Here is a 20,650-nt window from a genome sequence, read left to right as displayed (position 1 = left end):
AAGAAATGTCATGTACTCAACCAGTATTGATAAGGTCACGTAGTATGCAACAGCGCACGCTTTAAAAGACAGAACATGGAATTCGATATTAGAAGGGATCAAAATGAGAATTCAATATTTTCCGAATCCGGTCCTGTGCTTAGTTTCTTAACGGAGTAATCATGCGATATTATTCGAACGCATGGTTGCTACCAAACGGAAGATCATCTTGTTTGTCTGGAAAAGTCCCTTTTGGCTTCGGTAGCTCTCAACTCTACAAAAGTGTGCTTGTACACTTCTATTTGGGCTAATAAGTGAACAACACGTTCGAAATGTACCTTGTTAAAATATTAAATTTATTTGATTATAAATAGAATAAAAAATTAATAAAATATAAAAACAATTATTGAGCATAACAAGCATCTTTCTACATCAGGAAATATCAATACTAATCAAATATATAAAACACATTCTTCGTCCAGAAAACACCTAAGTCAAGCGAAGTAAATCATTACATGCGAAACGTATCGCCCAACTACTGTAGCGAAAAACGTTGCTACACAAACATTGCGTAACATATAAGCACTTAAATTAAATATTAAAATTGTATAGATGTTATATTATCCAGGTAAGATTAATCTCTTAATCCCCCTTGGATATACCACAGATAGGTTGTGACTCGAAAATTCAAAACTAGTCAGTCATGATATTTTATTACGTAAGTAGTATCATCAGATGACAATCCGCCAATCGTTCGTCAACACCCAACTAGCTTTAAAAATATTTTTATGCAGAAAACTTGAACTTGAGTCCACGAAAATATTTGATGCTCCCAATATAATTACTAATAGCCCATCATTATTAGTGTTCTTATACCAACTATAGGATTTGTGTAAGGACTGCTCTATAGATCAATATATTTGCTTAATGCATACAGATGGCAAAGATTTTAATTTATTGCTATAACCCTAATGAATAATAGACTATATTTTTTGGCTGACTATAGAACCTACATTTAGCTAACGTTCTAGTGTCCCATCAGCTGTAAATCAAAAATAGAAGCCAAACTATTGTCGCTAAACCTTTTAGAGAAGTATGTTGCTAGCGGAATTAATAAAAGGTTATGATCAAACTTTCTTCACCACCGAGCATATCTATATTTTGTACACATTATTCCATATCTGCTATTGCCTAATCGTCAAAGAATCCTGCTTCACTTATTCTTAACTATCTCCACTAAAGCCAACCCAATGTACTATGTATCGTATAATTCACACAAAATATTTATATGTTAATAATTATTCAGGAAAATAGTTCTTTTGTGAAGCCAAAATATGTGTACATATATTATAATATATACTTTATTCCAACATAAGTTAAATGAATGAACTCTTATCAGTAAATTTATGCTGTTTCGAGATAACCCAATAAACTTTTTTATACTATGAAACTGAAATGAAATTCTTAGCATCACTTGTACTTTTAAAGATTTTTTTGAAGGAAACGAGTATGAGTGTATAAAATCTTCTTAGTTTTTTAGTACCTATGTACGTGTTTTTATATGCTTTTAGATTTTAAATATTTTCTTAAAATAAACGTTATTTTTTTTTGCATTAGCGATCAACTGTTTACGCAAATATTTACCGCCACATTCAGTTTTAATTGTGACTGACTTTGTTTATTTAACTCTTCAGTCTTTCGTACAATTTCGTAGATTATAAATGTAGCATTAGCCGATATCAGATACAAAAAAGTATCGCATCACTTCGTTCGTATCTCGAGTTGTTGTTGAGTGTATTAACTTTAGCCATTTAGACATATAGTCGTACTTTAATGTTTGCTTAAATGAAATTCAAACTTTTGCTTTTCAGTTGCTTATCGCACTCTGAAATACTAGCTTGTCTTGTACATAAGAGTTGTGTGAATATGTGCAAACACTGCATGTACTCGAAAGTACATAATAGAAATATATGGTATATATTTGTACAATAAACAAATAAAATATTAAAATGAATTCTACCCTTTAGAAACTCCCATGGAGAACAACCGTTTAAACAGAGAAACTATTTTTATAACTCACCCAATCTCATTCAAATCATATATAACATTACATAGGTAAGATTTATTTATAAGATTACAATGCTACCCTGCACTGCTTAAGAGCTCTTCAAAATGTTTAAATGTGTTTTAGATCCGATCAAGAAATACATAAGCGACAAAGCGCTGAAGCTATATGCGAAAATCGACAGGCTTTCTAATCGCAGGGTAATCACCAACCGCACGGGGCGGTACGCAGATCTTAGATCAGTCATTAAATAATCACGAAGCTTATAACGAATACACAAATTAGTCAATGAGATGGGTGGGACTCTGCAGAAACCTCCCAACTATAAAAGAGTAACAGTGCCCTGACGCACTAACTCGGAAAAGGCTCAAAATAAACATAGACTAATCTAAGTAGTTTACTCAACTAAGTAATGAAAATTGCCTTCAAAGCATTGTTAAAGAAAAAAATTATAATAATTTAATGATTTGACCGAATGGGCCAGGTTTATAATACTTGACTGAATGAGCCAGGTTTTGAATAAGCCAGCGTACTTGTCATTTTCAAAGTGAAATTCCAAGCCCTCGATCATATCAAATGTGCGTTCTTTTATACAGAATATGCCGGAGCTTTTTGGTGTAGTGCACCGGTATATTTGCCGTTGATATGCCTGCTGTATATTTTGTACCATTTGTGTTATTTTTTGTGCTTTTTGTGTACTTTGTCTAGTTTGTGTTTTCGCATGCTTTTGTTTTTCGCCGTGTTTCACGTTTTTGTTTACTTCGCGTGGTTCTTCGGATAGTGAATATTTAAATTCTTTGATTTAAAAAAAAAAAATATTTATAAAGAAAACTATAATAAAAAAAAAATGTTGCAAAATATAAGTGGGTAAATCTTAGTGTAATTGATTAAAAGAATTTTAGTGATTTTACATGAAGCCGGTGTATTATTGAAATTTGTTTTTTTCCTTGGTGGTTTGTTTATGTTTGTTAATAGAAAAATATAATTTATTAATGCAGTGATCTTTGTTTTTGTGTAAAATAAAGATAAACCAAAAAAAAATGTCAGAAGAAGTATTACTTGTGATATGTTTTGTTTGTCGTAAAAAAAAGTAAACAGTGAGTGTTTTAGTTGTTGGTTGTTTATATATATATTTTTTATCCATGTTTATTAAATAATTTTGTAAAAGCTCTAAGTTTATTTAGTAAATGTTCAACGTATGAGTATAATAAACGAGTATAATAAATAAATAAAATTTATGTTATTATCTTAAAACATTCTCAAGTTGTGTTTATGTTTTTTTTCTTTTTTCCTTTTCAGGTTTTTTTTTCCATTCTAGGTATTAATGCCCACGGCTCATCAGGCTAGAGGATAGCAGGTAATGTCCGTACAATTTGTGGCCAAAATAAATTTCATATTTTTCAGGTAATTTCTGTTCTTTACCGTAGCGTTTGTATGTGTATAGTGTCCAGTAATGTAGTGACAGTCAGATGATAGCTTTCGTTTATAATATGTGCGGTAGAAATTTGATATATAAATTTCTATCGTCACAATACTCAAAAATATAGACTACATTATATATGTAGACCAAATAGATAATATAGGTATATACAATACTATACAAATATAGACTCATCTCTTCATAATCTCATCGAATTATGCAGTACTTGCTAAATATCACCCTAACTGATTACACATACAGATAAGATTTAAATCTCTTCCAAGCCAACTGCTTAAAAATTGGCGAAACAATATAACTATTATTTATATGGCATTGACAGCTCCCAACTCTGGTTAACTACCAGGAAACCAACAAGATGACCTGAAATATGGTTTATTTGTTATGAAATTATTTACAACATTGTTCAAAAAGTTGATTCACTCAAACGGTAAAAACGCTTTAATCAGACTATCTTTGTTTGACTATAGCAACTCTGAAGTTTATATGCTTACATTTTACTTGATTGTTGCAACAATATCAAGACATCCTTACCATAGTTTATTTAAATCACATATTGCAGTAATCATTCATTTAGTAACTTCGGTCTCTAATGAATGAACTAAATAATATGAGTTTAACCTTCATATCAATAATGTAGATTGTAAATTATATGAACATAATTATAAATTATATACTAAAAATATACTAAAAAGATTAAAAATAATCTTTTATGGTAGTATATTTTCAATAACATATAAACATTAAACATCAAACATTAAATGAACTAGAAAAAATTAGGTTGGCAACCATAAAACAAGAGTATTTGAGTAAAAAATTATCTGCGTTTTGCGATCAGATCAGGCCGCAAACAAACCATAAAACTTAACTCCATGGGAAAGATACTTTGAGAGCAACAAACAAATTTAGTTGAGTCTTGGACGTCCTCGGAAGTGGTTTAGTTTTGCGGTGTTTATTGTGATACTATAGTTGGAGAAAACAAAAGCAAGAAAAAAGAAGTTCAGAGTAAAGTATTGTTGAGATATGTAAATCCTCAAAAATGAAAATAACTAAAGTGAAGTGAGCTATGTTGTCTCTATGTTCGGTTGGCAATCCACAGTACAAACGTTTGTTATTAAATATATATGAGAGGTTCTTGGCATTTAATGGGAATGCTGATATAATTATTAAAAATTTGATACTCAGCAAAATATCATATTTAAATTACATATGTAAAATATGTATAATTGAAAGCGAAGTGCAAGGAACTCAGTGAAGTTTATTAAAACAGAAAACAAAAAAGTATTTGAAAATTTCATTAAATTACAACATAAAATATGGAAATTCTTAGAAAGCGAATGACCAAGTATCCTTTTAGGGAATATTAAATTATTTTAAGAAGTTTATAATTTCTTAAAGTAATGTAATATACAGGGCCAGAATTTTTAGTTCATTTTACATGAAATTATTGTACATAAATAATCCAAGAAAAAGATATACACAAAAAATGTATACAAGTGCAGTAGCACAACAGACTCAAGAAAAAAAAATAGTGTATCTTGCAGCCAGAATATCAAAAAGTGCATTTATCGCTCTGGTCGATAAAATTTAAATGTTGAATGCATACTAAAAATGTGAGTGAGTGCTCAAATTCCACACTTTACCCCAAATTCTTATCTTAAAAGGAACTTGAGTGTCGGTTGTTTGGCTGAGAAATAAAAAATCTGAACAGAGCGGATGTCATAAACGCTACGGCCTAAAAGGTCGCACAGTTCTTTACTTTATATACGAACGAATATGCCTGCCTGTTGCTTAAATGTACACATATATTTTATATACACATATATTCGCATTAACACATGGGCTAAACAGAATAAAACTCAGTCGTTACATATAATATGACATAGAAACTACAATATAATCTTTCATTCAGTTTTGAATATTTCATTTTTCTCCACAACTTTGCTTTTTTCAACAACTAGGTTTTATCAGCTTAAATAAAATATCTGAGTTACAATTCGTGATGGCTGATTCTTTATATACTCTCGTATATGATCTTTTGAAATATACCAGAAAAGAAGTATGTTGAGTCGAGTTTTGTTTACTTAGAATTATGGAAAACATAGATAAGAAAGAAATTACATTTTAAATAAATAATTATCATGTATAATAATGGATTGCACCAACTGACGCAAGAAAAAGTAAACTCTTTATGGACTTAAAACTTAAATTAGTTATTTATAATTTTATTATTGACTTGTTCAGGTTACCTTGCTTGAAACACTTTATACATTTACACCATACAGCGACTTAAAATAAACAAATACAAATATCCTGTTTCTATTAATATCCTAATTTGATGCTTCAGTTTTCGCCTTCGTTAGGCTAGTAGTTGTTTTAATGTTCTAGTTTCATATAACTTAATAGACATTATATTACTGTCATCAAGCTTTTATGACATGCTTACAATATTTCAGCGAGTTTAGTCAGTTCTGTAACTAAAAGAAAGTGGTCCATATCACTTTGTCGGTACTATGACATATCTTTAGGTCTAGAAGTATATTAATTCAAAACTTTGTGATAAAAACATTGCTCCTTAAATTTCTATGGTTGAAAACGTTGAATGTGGATATGAATGCCCCGACCTAAAAGATCTATGGTGCACCTAAGGCCCCAACTAAAACAATTCTAGATTATTTATAAATCTCTTAATTGCTGTTGGGTTAATTTTACTTATTTGATTTGAAACTAAGATCTCGCTTCCAATGTAGTCAAGTCTACGTCTTGCCACCGCTGGGCAGTTGCATAGGATATGTTTTGTTGTTTCCTTCTCCTCATGCCAGAGTCGACAGGAATCACTTTCTACCGCGCCTAAATTTTTCATTTGATAATTGAGTCTACAGTGTCCTGTAAGAAGTTCAGTGTAGATTTTAAAATCGTTTCTGCTTAGGTTAAGGATAGCGTCAACTTTGATGTATTCAGGATCAATGCATCTTCTTGACTGCAGAATAAAAGATTGTAATCAGTTTTAATTGAGATATTACATCCCCATAGCATAGCGTAAAAGTTCTATATGATGTTAAAATCAGTTACATCATCTATCGAAGTTTATTATTTCCGAGTAGAATTTGTCGAATATGTATTTGAGTTAAGTTTCTTAGTTATAATACTCTCAAATATACCAAATTAACTGATTAAATTGAACTGATTGATTGATGATCAACTTTTATTTTCTATTAATGAAGAAAATAAAAGGTTTCTTTCGTTTGCTGTCCCTGAACTCAGAATCACGTTGAGTGCTTGAGAATTCATACAGGAGGAGTAGTTTATTTGTCCGAAGATATAAATGTCCTTAATACATTTATTAGGATTTAAGAACCTTTCAAGATTGAATAAACCTAAAAAAATCTAAAACCATATTTCTTTTTAAATAAAAGCAAAGATCCTGATACGATTTTTTAACTCATTGTTAAGTCAATAAGTTAAATATGTTAAGTTAGAGTAGTTAACTAATAATTTTTCAGCAAAAAACGAATAGTTGTATAAAAGAACTAAGAAATTTAATTTTTTGAATGGACTATCATAATCTCTATAAAACACATATACAGCATATTATCATATATTATTATTGTAAATACTTGTAATATAGTAAATAGAATCGATAAAAATACTTCAGAAAAAAATATTTTATCCCAGCATATTCATTATTTGATTTTATCCTTTAAATAATAACTTAACTTTGTAAAATCGGAAATATTGTAGTTCAAGCTGCAATTGTCATACTGGATTTATGTACCCAACTGACAGATTATTAACTGACATTATGTTTTTAGTTTAAATATTTTGTGTGGGTTGTGAATCAAGTGCTAAGATAAAGTTTTAATTACTTTAACCTTTCTTTTATTAATATTACAATGAATATTTGCCTCTCTACTCCAGATTCAGTAAAGCAAAATTACTCAGTCAACTCATAATTGTTTAGTTCTGTTAATTTTTGTAATTTAATTTGATTCGTTTGTTGCTTATAATGTTTACTTAACTATTTTGCATTAAAATGTAAAATTTTTATTAAGACTCATAAAAAGAAATGAAATCATCTTCGTTTCGGACCGACAAAATCATTATAAACAAAACAGAAGATTTTTGTTTCGAGTTTACGAAAAAAAGTATTCTTCGCACAAAATGTAAAACAATTTCATCTGTGCAGTACGGAATGGATGAGGTATAACACCCACCAGTAGCGAAATTCCGAAATATTGAACGAAAAGCTAACTACGCCACTGCACAGCAAAGTACTTAGTAGGCAAACCCAAATACATTCTGGACGAGTATCTGCTACAAGACGAGTACAGATGTGTTAGGCATGAGTTCATTTTCAAAAAATTTTACTCGTTTTTTATTTGTTTATTTTTATTTCAAAAATTTGTTCATATTGAGTTTTTGTTTATAAATCAGCGAAATATTAAAAATAAATAAAATGTCAATCAGTTAAAATCAGTTATCTCTTAGAAAAGTGAAAATTTAAAAAATTATTATATTATTAAGCCATATTAAATAAAATTAGCGGAACAATAAAAAAAAGTTATTCCTGTGATTAAACGCAACTATCAAAGAATAAAAAAAATATTTGGCTTTGTGTCCATATAAGATTTTCCTATTAGTCGATAGATTTCATATGGCAGACATCTGCTACCGGCAAAAAAGTTGCTTTCTGTAAATTGAATGTGTTTTAATTACTTAATATTAGAGCATTTTTCTGAAGGAATAACAAACAAATTAAATTAATAAAAAATTTCAAATATTGCACATCATTGTTTTTTATATTCACAATTAGTGCTGGCTGTTATAGACACACCAAATCCACCTCTGCAATGATGCATTGAATTCTAATTTTTTTAAAATTTTTGATGAGAACTTAACAAAATTAACATAAAATCACTTAAAGGATTTTTTATAAAATTAAAATTAATTAAAAAGAATAATACAAATTCAATATGAAACAAATTACTTGGGGCTATAAGTGGAGAAGCACGATGAATCTGTTAGTGTCCTACACGTGTTTAATATTTTTAATAGCCCAAAATGCGCCGACCATTGCAGTAAGCCATGGAGCAACGACATATATGGCTGCGCTTGAATGTAACGACGGTTACGGAAGACCACAAGTGAGTATATTTTTTCATTTATTAAAATATTAATTAACTGATTCTAGGAATAAACTATTGAATTTGGTAAAAAAATTCAAACAATTTGTCGGTTTATTCATATTTTTAATTGAAGCTAAAATGATGTGACGATTACTTAATATGTGAAAACATTCGTGAAATTTTTTACTTGTATTCATTTCAATTAAATTTAATTAAAACGCCTAATATAGAATATCGCAAATGAAATTATCGCCTGCAGATACAGTAATGAAAATAGTAAACAAAGTTTGTATCTACATTCCATTTTCATGTACCTCTTTTCATATTTACTAAGCTGCGGGAATCTTTACAGTAGTTTTCAAATTCGAAATTTTGATTAAAAGATTAAAAATCTTTCTAAAATAAAATAAAAATCTTAAATTATGGATAATCCTATCCGAAAGACTTAAACAAATTTCCTCACTTATCAATTATTGTTATTAGTGTAGATAATTGTATTATGTTTTATTTTATTAAATTATATTATTTATATATATGTATTTATATACATTTTTATATAATTATTATCTCCTTATGGAATTTTATATATATATATATATATATATATATATATAATAGAAATAGAGGGCGATATTGCGCTGAATAAAGAAGTGTTTTCGTTATGGTTCGAGTGGCCACAAAGCTTTCCAGTGTAAATCATCGTTGAGCAGTGCTAAGGCAGTAATCTGCCATAAGTCAAACAAAAATTCAATTTTAGACCTTGGACTTACTATGACAATGGCTGCAGACACGTTAGTGGTGTCAAAATTAAAAGAAGTCAGCACATGCAGTTCAGCACATTCGTTTGAAATAAATGATAGTACTTTAGATACTGATATTTTACCCGGTGTTAGAACCAGATTGATGGACATTCTAAATTCATTTAAAAACCCTACTAAATGTGTTTTTCGTGGACCATATCGTTTAAGCCCTGAAGAATGGCAAGTAATGCGTAATCAAATTGATGAATTGTTAGAAATGGGAGTTATACGTCCAAGTGTATCTCCTTTTGCAAATCCCATACTTTTAGTCAAAAAGACAGATCGTACCGATAGAATGTGTGTTGATTATAGACAGTTAAACGATAATACTGTGCCTGATAGGTATCCATTGCCTTTAATTTCGGACCAGATCGACAGATTAAGTGAATCTCGTTTCTTTTCTATGTTAGATATGGCATCTGGATTTTATCAAATTCCAGTCCATGAAAATTCTATTGAGTATATCGCCTTTATCACTACTGAGGGACAATTTGAACATTTGTCAATTCAATGGGCTTACAAAACGCAAATTAATCAAAAACTGTGTCAAATGTAATGTACAACAAAAAGCAGGGTAAGCTAGAATGATTACTACATACCATACGTTTGATAAAGGACCGATGGATGCTACGTCGAAAAAATATAAGTATATTTTCGCAATGGTCGATGGCTTTAGCAAGCATTTATTTATTTTAATTTGTCTATTAAATAAATATTCCTACATATATATTTCTTCAATATATTGTATTGAAAATAAATTCGAAATATACAAGTAATGAATAAAAAATTTAAAATTAAATTTTACCTTTAGAACAAATATTTTATATATAATATTAAATTATAAATTTTATATATATATAATTTGTATATTATAAATTTAACAATTAATTATATTTCACATATGTATGTCAAAGTATTAGTCATTTACATGCTTTTTATATATTTCTGCTCCTTTTAGAATACAAAGCAACACTTTTTTAAAAAAATTTTTGAACAGTTAATAGTTACGGTATTTGTTTAAATTGCGCTAATTATTGTGTTTTGTTTTATGTTTGTTTTATGTATAAGTTAATTTGTTAGTGAATGTTTAAATTAAATTAATTAAATAAATAATAAAATAAAATAAAATAAAATAAAAATAAATTAATTAAAAAAAAGAAATGAATTTTAAAGGAACTATTTTAACCGATGCAAGCAGGATATATATATATATACTATATAGTATATAAATATAATATATACTATATATTAAATATATATTTTACATTTCTCGCGGGATGTGAATATGGATACCTTAAACATAAATATCTTAACAAAGAAATATTGTCCTTTTTTACTTCAGTTATTATTTTTTAAGAATTATTTTTTTGAAAAAACATAAATGCGTTTGTTGCCTGATACACTCTCTATTGATTATTGATATGCTTCCCTTTGTAAGTCTTGTACAATAATGATATATTTTATTTTCTGAAGCCCGTTGTATATGGGTACAAGTCTGCCACAGCATTTTTTATAGGGCATTTCAAGTGTTAATTCAGCAAGAGATTCCCTCTTATTAGGTTTGTTTTGCAATATTTGATTAATCATTGACTAATCTATTGAAAAATTGTATTCTTTATATAGTTAATTTCAAACCTTTGTCGTTCATAAGATCAACATTATGAAATTTGGACGTTTAGGATAAAAAAATGTATACATTTTTGTGGCTGAGAGGTAATTGTACCAGATATACTTATATATTCAATAAAAAAAGATATAGGGCACAAATAACTTCAATAAATGAAATAAGTAAATAATAGTCAAACAGCCTTTCTCACATCGTCCGTATAATTATAATTCTGCATATCTACCGTGTTGAAAAACCTTCTATTACCAAAACTGGAGAGTACAGTATTATTATCTGATAGTTTTTGATATATTACTCTGTGCGTCACATATTATGTTTAAAAAAACGCACAAATTTTCCATAAATCTAATCTTTCCAAAAAAATTTTGTCTTAATTGCTACAGAATCATTTATCTGAATAATTTTGCGAAGTTAATTAAATATATAATAGCACGAGTAAATTATGTATTCAGGATTTCTCTGAGTCAGAGAAAATCTTTAACATTAAAGTAATGATTTTTACTACATAAAATTGCTTAAAAAGTGATATGGTATTATTTTATATTTATTTTTAAAAATTCAATTAGAATTTATTGCAATTTGTCTTTTAATAAGAATTTATTTTAAATAAAAAGTAGAAACATAGTGAGTGACATCTATTTATGATCGTTATATATATGTATATAAGTTATGTATGAGAAATTATTTTATAATTTTTTACTACTAACAAATATTTTTTTTTATCAGAAATGTATGCCGGAATTTATTAATGCAGCTTATCAGTTGCAAATTGAATCTACAAATACTTGTGGAGAATTAGGCGATAATCACTTCTGCATACAAACTATGAATCCGAATCATAAAAATTGTGAATTTTGCAGGTAAATTAGTGATTTTTAAAACTGTTTTGTTTGCTTCCATAAGAAAAAATTTATTTACATATTTTATTACAAAAAGATATGAAGATCACAATCCCGTGTATTTGACTGATTTGCATGATCCGCAAAATCCGACTTGGTGGCAATCGGAGACGATGTACGAGGGCATACAACATCCAAACCATGTTAACCTTACACTCCACTTGGGTATGTAACAATATGACAACAATGTGTCAAGAATGTTCTGCAAACGCTAGCAGATAGTAGCTAACATTAAGCAGCTAGCAGCAACGTAAAATCAGAGACAATTTCTGTATTTGTCAGTCTGTTGCATGATCTTATTACTACTTACATATTTCATTCTTTGTTTTATGTTCATTTCCTTTCCGTCTTTGGATTTTTTATTAAAAATTTAATAAAAGTGTTCTTTATGTAGGCAAATCATATGATATCACATATGTGCGCATTTTATTCCGCTCGCCACGGCCCGAATCTTTTGCTATCTACAAACGAACATCGCAGAGCGGACAATGGATACCGTATCAGTACTATAGTGCAACGTGTCGTGACACATATGCGTTGCCGGACTCACGTGCCATACGCAAAGGCGAGGGAGAAGCACATGCGCTCTGCACCAGTGAGTACAGCGACATCTCACCATTGCGAGATGGTGAAATCGCTTTCTCAACACTCGAAGGTCGTCCGAGTGGCATCATATTTGAGCGCAGCATTGAGCTACAGGTGAGTACGTCATAAATTTATCTCATCTCAATAATGTAGATGTTTTCCTATCACCACTCAAAACCAATGAGTTGTGATTTTTTTTCAATTACTTAAAAACCTTATTTGTGCTTTAGGACTGGGTTACTGCTACTGATATCCGCATTACGCTTGATCGTCTTAACACATTCGGCGACGAAGTATTTTATGATCCGCAAGTACTGAAATCTTATTTCTATGCCATATCAGATATTGCAGTTGGTGCACGTTGCAAGTGCAACGGGCATGCAAGTAAGTGTGTAGCAAGTACAGGTATGCATGGCGAACGTTCTTTGGTTTGTGAGTGCCGGCACAACACTGATGGTCCGGATTGTGAGAAATGCCTTCCACTTTACAATGATGTCAAATGGAAGAGGGCAACATCCACCGAAGTGAATGAGTGTAAAGGTGTGTGTAACAAGCTGTATCTTCGTGCATCTGTTCAGAATGGAATTCTTAACAAGTTGTCCATTTAAGCATTTGCCATACTTAGATTTTATAGATATACAGTTAAATAAGTTTCCTGATGCATATTGAAGTTTAGTTGTTTCAGTAGCTCTTATATTTTCATCGTTATGACATGTATACAAAATTTGTGCTCATATTTTTTTCAAGCATTACTAATATTTTGTTAGTAGAAGCCTTATATTATTCAATCAGTACTAACAAAATCGATTTTAAAGCACACGCGCTTTGGTATTTAGTTAATTGTAATTTCATATATAATATGGTAATTAGTTGTGATAAGTACTTCATTATATCCATTTCTTTTCAGCTTGTAACTGCAACGGGTATGCCGATAAGTGTTTCTTTGATGCACATCTCTTTAACACAACTGGTCATGGCGGCCACTGTTTGGATTGTCGTGAAAATCGCGATGGTCCTAACTGTGAACGTTGTAAAGAGAACTTTTACATGCGGGAAGATGGTTATTGTACCAATTGTAATTGCGACCCTACTGGATCACGCTCACTACAGTGCAACAGCCAAGGCAAATGTCAATGTAAACCAGGTGTAACCGGAGATAAGTGCGATCGATGTGCAAGTAATTTTTATCAGTTCGGTTTGCATGGTTGTCAACCTTGTGGATGCGACCCTCGTGGTTCATTTGAAAATATGCCAACTTGTGATCCTGAAAGTGGCATTTGTTATTGCAAGGAAAATGTTGAAGGAAAACGTTGTAATGAGTAAGTATAAAGTAAAAATCAAAGAAGTATATTAGTTGCACAACTTCTTGATTGTAGATGTAAGCCTGGTTTTTTCAACTTGGACATTATAAATCGTTTTGGTTGCACTCCTTGCTTCTGTTATGGACATACGTCAGAATGTCAAACTGCACCCGGATATTCGGTAGTGTCGATCACTTCCAATTTTAACAAACACAAAGAGCGTTGGACTGCGATTGACTTATACAACCGTGATGTTGATATTAAGTACAACCAGTATAGTCGAAGCATTGGCACTACGGCACAAGGAAATGAATATGTATACTTTCAGGCACCAGAACGATTTTTAGGTGACCAACGTGCCTCATATAATCGTGATATAAAGTTTAAGTTGCAATTAGTGGGACAAGTTGGACCTAGCACGAGTGCAAGTGATGTTATACTTGAAGGTGCAAATACAAAAATTTCCTTGCCTATATTTGCCCAAAACAATGGCATGCCAGATCAAGGAGTTAAAGAATATTCGTTCCGTTTGCACGAACATCGTGACTATCAGTGGCAACCCAGTCAGTCGGCAAGAGGATTTTTATCCATACTGTCGAATTTAACTGCTATTAAGATTCGTGCCACATATTCCGTGCAAGGTGAAGCTATTTTAGATGATGTCGAAATGCAGACTGCACATCGTGGTGCTGCTGGACAGCCAGCTACTTGGATTGAACAATGTACTTGTCCGGAAGGATATTTGGGTCAGTTTTGTGAATCATGTGCTCCAGGCTACCGTCACAGTCCAGCACTTGGTGGCCCGTTTATGCCTTGTATACCTTGTGATTGTAACGGTCATGCTGAAATATGCGACTCTGAGACTGGTCATTGCATATGTCAACACAACACATCTGGAGATAATTGTGATGTTTGTGCTAAAGGATACTATGGAAATGCCCTAGGAGGTACAGCGTATGACTGCAAACGTTGTCCTTGTCCCAACGATGGCGCCTGTATGCAAATTAATGGTGATACGGTGATCTGTACTGAATGTCCTGTTGGATACTTTGGTGCTCGATGTGAGCAATGTTCTGATGGTTTCTTTGGAGATCCTACTGGTTTATATGGGGAGGTACAAACTTGTAAAGCTTGTGATTGCAATGGTAATGTGGATCCAAATGCTGTGGGTAACTGTAATCGTACTACAGGTGAATGCCTAAAGTGTATACATAATACCGCTGGACATTACTGTGATGAATGTTTACCTGGCCATTTTGGGGATCCACTCGCTTTACCACATGGTCAATGTGATAGATGTACATGTTATCCACCTGGTACAGAACAAAATGAGGAAGGTATTTCCAAGTGTGATCAAGTAACTGGCCAATGCCAATGCAAACCGAATGTAATTGGTCGAGATTGTGGTGAATGTCAACCTGGCTTTTTCAATATTATGTCTGGAAATGGCTGCGAAAACTGCATGTGTGATCCTGTTGGTAGTTACAATTCCACATGTGATAAATTTACAGGTCAATGTTTCTGCAAGCCTGGTGTGATTGGACAGCAATGTGATCAATGTGAAGTTTACCATTATGGATTTTCCTCAGAAGGTTGCAAATCATGCGAATGTGATGAGAGTGGTTCTAAAGGCTTCCAGTGTGATCAATATGGTCAATGTCCATGTAATGATAATGTAGAAGGTCGCCGTTGTGACCGCTGCAAGGAAAACAAATATGATCGCCATCTTGGGTGTATTGACTGTCCAGAGTGCTATAACTTAGTTCAAGACGCAGCTAATGAGCATCGTGTAAAATTACAAAATCTAAGTGATACTTTAAACGATATTGCCCGGACACCCGTTACTAACGATGATGAATTTGAAGCCAAATTAAAAACTGTGCAGGAGAAAGTGGACATATTACTTACTGATGCAAAGTATGGTGCGGGTGAAGGAGGTAAAACTTATGTTGAAGTATTAGATGACTTACATAAACGTTTGGATGGCATACGCACACATTTAAACAATGCTGATGAGTTGCAAGATGCAGCCAATGATGAAATTGAAAAGGCACGTCACAACTATACGAACGCACACGACATTATTGAATCGGCTAAAAACGAACTGCAAACGGCTTTAAATCTGCTGAACGATGAGGGTGCAGTTGCATTGGCTAAAGCGAAAAATAAGTCCGAGGAATTTGGTGTACAATCGGATCAAATATCAGTTATTTCCCGGGAGGCACGTGGAATGGCAGATCGCTTGGAATGGGAAGCAAAGGTAGATCAAGACAATGCCAAATCTGCAAATGAAGCTGTCGAAAAAGCTTACGAACTGGCTAAAAATGCTATCAACTTACAGCAAAAAGTCAGGTAAGTAAACAACACATATACATACATATATATGGTATTTATAAGTACTTGAACATTCAAGTATAATGCATATGAAAACATATTTTACAGTGACGAATTACGTTCTGATGTACGCCTGGAATTAAACACAGTTAAGCAATCATTAAATGCTGCTAATCAAACTACAAAAGAAGCCTCACGAAAAGCAAATGAAGTCTATGATGCTGCATTAACTCTACTAACAGACGTTAACGGACTAACAGCTCCGGAAATAAACATCAAAAAGTTAAAGAAAGATGCGATGGCAGCAAATGAACAAGTAAGCACAAATTATAAGTTAAAGAATGCAGTGAATTATAAAAGTATTTGATTTCAGGCCGATCGTTTGCTGAAGCGCGTTGATGATATATCAAATAGTAACGGAAAATTTTTCGCTGATTTTGATGACGAATACGAATTAGCAGGTCTCATTTTAGAGAGGTTTGCTTGTTGTTTTCTTTTCTAATAAAAATATTATTACTTTAATTTTTTAATATGATTAAAGAGCCAATAAACAGAAAGAAGACGATGTAGAATTGCTGAAACGTGCTCAAGACGCTTTTGACAAAGCCAATCATGCTGTGGAACAGGGAGATAATACTTTAAAAGAAGCCAACAATACCTACCATACATTAGCTGGTAGTTTTATATATAAATAAGACTAAAAATTTGATGTTAAAAATATTGTTAATATTTAGGCTTCCAATCCGACGTACAGAAATCATCTGAGAAAGCAGAACTAGCACTGAAGACTGTGCCCAGTATCGAAACGGAAATCGAAAACGCTGAAAATTTGATACGAAAAGCTGGAGAAGTAAAATATGAATCTATAAAGTATTCGAAAACATTTTAATAACAGATTAATCTTTTAAAAGGCATTAACTGGCGCCAACCAGAACGCAAATGAAGCAAAGAAAAATGCTCAAGAAGCTCAGGATAAATATGCAGAACAAGCTTCAAAGGTAATATAATAGATAATAAGAAAAGTAATAACATATTTGTACTCGTATTCAATTAGTGTAGGCTATTAAAAAAAATTAATGAAATATATTTTTAAATTTATAGGATGCTGAAATTATTAGAAAGAAAGCTAATGACACTAAAGTGAGTGCTAGAAAGCTACGTGATGAAGCTGATCAACTCAACCACCGCGTCAAGGTGACTGAACTCGATATAAGTAAATTAGAAGACTCCTCCAGCAAAGACGATAATTTAGTGGATGATGCAAAACGCAAGGTACACTGTCATTAATTAAATTGATAACCATTATATAAATCCATTATTACATATTTCCTTAGGTTGGGCAAGCTAAAGCAGATACTCAAGATGCTAAAAAACATATAGATAAAGCTGTCAGCGAATTGGCAGCCATTAAAGATGAATTAGAAAATCTAAGAGACATAAACACAGATGATTTGAATGAATTAGGTGAACTGTTAATATAATTGAAAACTTAAAATATTATTTAATAATTGTTCTATACTATGAAATCAGAATCACGTCTTGACACTGTTGAAGCCGATATAAATCGTGTTAATCTCACTTCACGTATTGAAAAATATCGGGATATGCGCAATGTACAGAAAAAGTGGATTGATAAGTATGAGAAAGAACTATTAGAGTTGGAGGAAGAAGTACTCAACGTACGCCTTATATCAGAAGCACTGCCACCAGGATGTTTTAACCGCAATAGATTAGAACCTTAAGGAATTTAATGTTAATCAACGTCGAGAATGTTTGTGACAAAATAAAAAAGTTATAATAGTTTAAATCATAAACTAATTTAATTATAAGAACTAAAACTATTTAAGTCAATATAAACAAATTAAATAAAGGTTAAAATAAGCTTTAAGTAAATATTCAGTTCGTTGCGAACAATTTGCGTCATACTATTTTTTTAAGACGAATTGAATATTCAGCAATTCTCATTTGTGCATTATATATTTTCTCAGTAGATACTCGTACATGAAAACAAATGCATCAATTTAAAAATGTTTTAATGTTATAGCTAATTTCTAATATAATGTGTTGTTAAGTAATTTTAATTTAATTTGTTTTTTAATACCACTTTTATACTTCTTTATGTATAACGTTTTCATTAAGCAAAAAAAAAATATATATTGTGCCAATAAATTGTAACATTCGAATGCCGCCTTATTGATATAGTTTTAAGTACTTTTCTAATAAAATCTTAACATTTTTTTGCAATGTTCATACCAGCATATGACAACTTTAATTTTATACAAGGTCTATCCGTAGTAATTGTGTATATTACTTGAAAAGTAATATAATAATAACATTTTAAAGATAATCAATAATTTTATTTCTTACTGTTCATTGATTAATGTTAAATATAAGCATTGATTTTTTACATGTACATAATTTATTATAATATATATGGAATATACTAAATGTTATGTAAAGCATTATAGCTCAACATAAGTTTTTCATTCTGTTGCTATCCAAATCAGTCTAGTCATATCTGGCCTGCAGCAACTTGTGCGTTGCTTGCACACCTAAAAGATACAAAGCTTGGTTAACTAACACTCGCTGCTGACAACTGTCGGCTCATGTTTCGAGAATAAAATTCTAACTTGGGTCAGAAATAAAAAGGCGCCAGATGCAAGTCAACATTGCACTCAAGTCGATATCAGTAAGTCCACAGTAATTGTTGAAAATATGATAGGCTATGATATGGATATGGAAGAGTATGAGCAACAGGCTTCAAAAACTCCATTTTGCCAGTAAACGAATTAGCTAAGAGCTTGAAATTCAACCTGTTTTTAAAACCGACTTTTAAAACGACTTCGACATATTAAACGCGAATTGATGAAACTGCTACTGCGATGAGCCTATAACTTCTTCAGAAAATAAATTTGAAGGTGAATTATTGAACTACTTTTAGAACACTACATTAAATGAACTTAATGAAAGGTCTTATCAGTTAAATGAGTACTTCATATCTTGTCTATTTTTGCACAATACCATATAAAACAGATTCCAGAAAAACTAAAACTTCTGTAACGATACAGAACACTTTTGTTATCGGTTATATGTATACCGTAGTATGGTGCGCCATGAGCTCATAAGTCTGAAATCATTTTAGTCTGATAAAAATGATGCTACTCCTAACGCATAGATAGCTTTGCGAATAGTGATGAAACTACCTGTGACGCTTACTAGAGAGGAGTTTTCCAAAGTTTAAACTGATAAAAGCTTATCTGTATTCGATAATGATTACGTAATATTTTATAATTTTGTTCCTTTTTGCGTTCTTTATCATTGTTTTTTTTTGTGCTGTGCAGTAACGGTCGTTAAAAGTTTAACATACCCTAGACCTGCCGCAATATTGTCGCATTTCATCACTTTTTTTGTAGTATTTTATCAATATATAGAAAATACATGAAAGTTGCAACACTGACCTACCGCGAATGGAGGTATGTTCCGTTCCCATTCATTTCTGTCTGGTATTAGTATTAGGAACTTTTGGTGGGAGTTGAATTTAAGTAAGCAAATCTCAGATATGGTGATGTTTAGTCCTTCCTCACTTTGCATTTCCCTACCTAACAGGCAGTTATCGAGTAATCTTGTTGATTGATTACTAGTTCACTGTAGCTTGGCAATAAAAGTGTTTGCTTCCTTTTTGACTAATAGGTGGAGTTAGGGGAGCCTCAATGCAACCTCTAGGGCTGCTGTCGGAGTAGTTCTCATCGCTCCACTTGTCATGTGAATAGCTAAACTGCATAAATTGTGAAATTATAGAATAAAGAATAAACTTACTATTATCCTAAAAAAGATTGATTTACTTAAACTTGCTTAATTGAATAGTGACAAATACAACATTCTTGCACTAAGTGACGTAGGCTATCCCAACCGCTTTGCGAAGGTTCACAAATTCTCGTTTGAACTAAAAATTGGAATTCGTTGTTGAGGTTCATTCTTGAGGAATTCGAAAACTAATTCCCAATCTATATATAATTACGCTAACATAAAAGTTTGTTACCCCTTTTTAACTGTGTTGCCGTTGACATATATGGATAAAATTTATACCGTTGGAAATGTGAAGACGTGCAGAAGAACACAATGTTATTTTTTCGCATGTACGTTAACGGAAACACAGGTAAAAATGCGTTGGCGTAAATTTAGCGACTACAACAAAAAAATACATGTGTTTTTCAAAGTTTTTTTTTGTGACCAATTGTGTATTGTTTATGGTGGATTTGTGTGTGCGATTTTTTTCCACTTTTAGAAAAAAGTGGACTTTGTGTGTTTGGACTTTGTGTGTTTGGACTTTGTGTGTTTGGACTTTGTGAATTCTGTTACAATCAGATTTTTAATGCTCATTAAATTTCAAATATTGTTTGTGAATAAAAAAAACGCATTGAAGTGGAAATATCCTTTGATATCAATCGTTTTATTTGCATTGTGTGATAGTTAAATTTTAATTGTGATAAATTTTA

At 31.5% G+C, this 20,650-nt stretch overlaps 1 protein-coding gene across 2 annotated transcripts; it reads left to right on the top strand.

Moving 5' to 3' along the window:
• Window positions 1-4,373: 4,373 nt before the first annotated feature.
• LOC119678206 (laminin subunit gamma-1-like) lies at window positions 4,374-18,459 on the top strand. 2 transcript variants are annotated; one of them, XM_038089908.1, is made up of 16 exons: window positions 4,374-4,487; window positions 8,296-8,626; window positions 11,762-11,895; window positions 11,972-12,099; window positions 12,329-12,633; window positions 12,750-13,059; window positions 13,427-13,838; window positions 13,896-16,172; window positions 16,263-16,470; window positions 16,528-16,631; window positions 16,696-16,829; window positions 16,889-17,004; window positions 17,066-17,152; window positions 17,256-17,426; window positions 17,489-17,618; window positions 17,685-18,459. In XM_038089908.1, the coding sequence occupies exons 2-16, from the start codon at window positions 8,456-8,458 to the stop codon at window positions 17,894-17,896; spliced, it is 4,899 nt and encodes a 1,632-aa protein (XP_037945836.1). In that variant the 5' UTR covers window positions 4,374-4,487; window positions 8,296-8,455; the 3' UTR covers window positions 17,897-18,459. The 2 variants fall into 2 exon arrangements, with proteins under 2 accessions (XP_037945836.1, XP_037945837.1); XM_038089909.1 differs by having other exon boundaries at window positions 4,374-4,492.
• The last annotated feature ends 2,191 nt before the right edge of the window (window positions 18,460-20,650 follow it).

The sequence above is a fragment of the Teleopsis dalmanni genome, chromosome 2 (assembly GCF_002237135.1).
Source record: "Teleopsis dalmanni isolate 2A chromosome 2, ASM223713v2, whole genome shotgun sequence".
Lineage (NCBI taxonomy): Eukaryota > Metazoa > Arthropoda > Insecta > Diptera > Diopsidae > Teleopsis > Teleopsis dalmanni.
The sequence above is the reverse complement of the archived record's forward strand: the minus strand, read 5'-3'. Positions and strand labels throughout refer to the sequence as shown.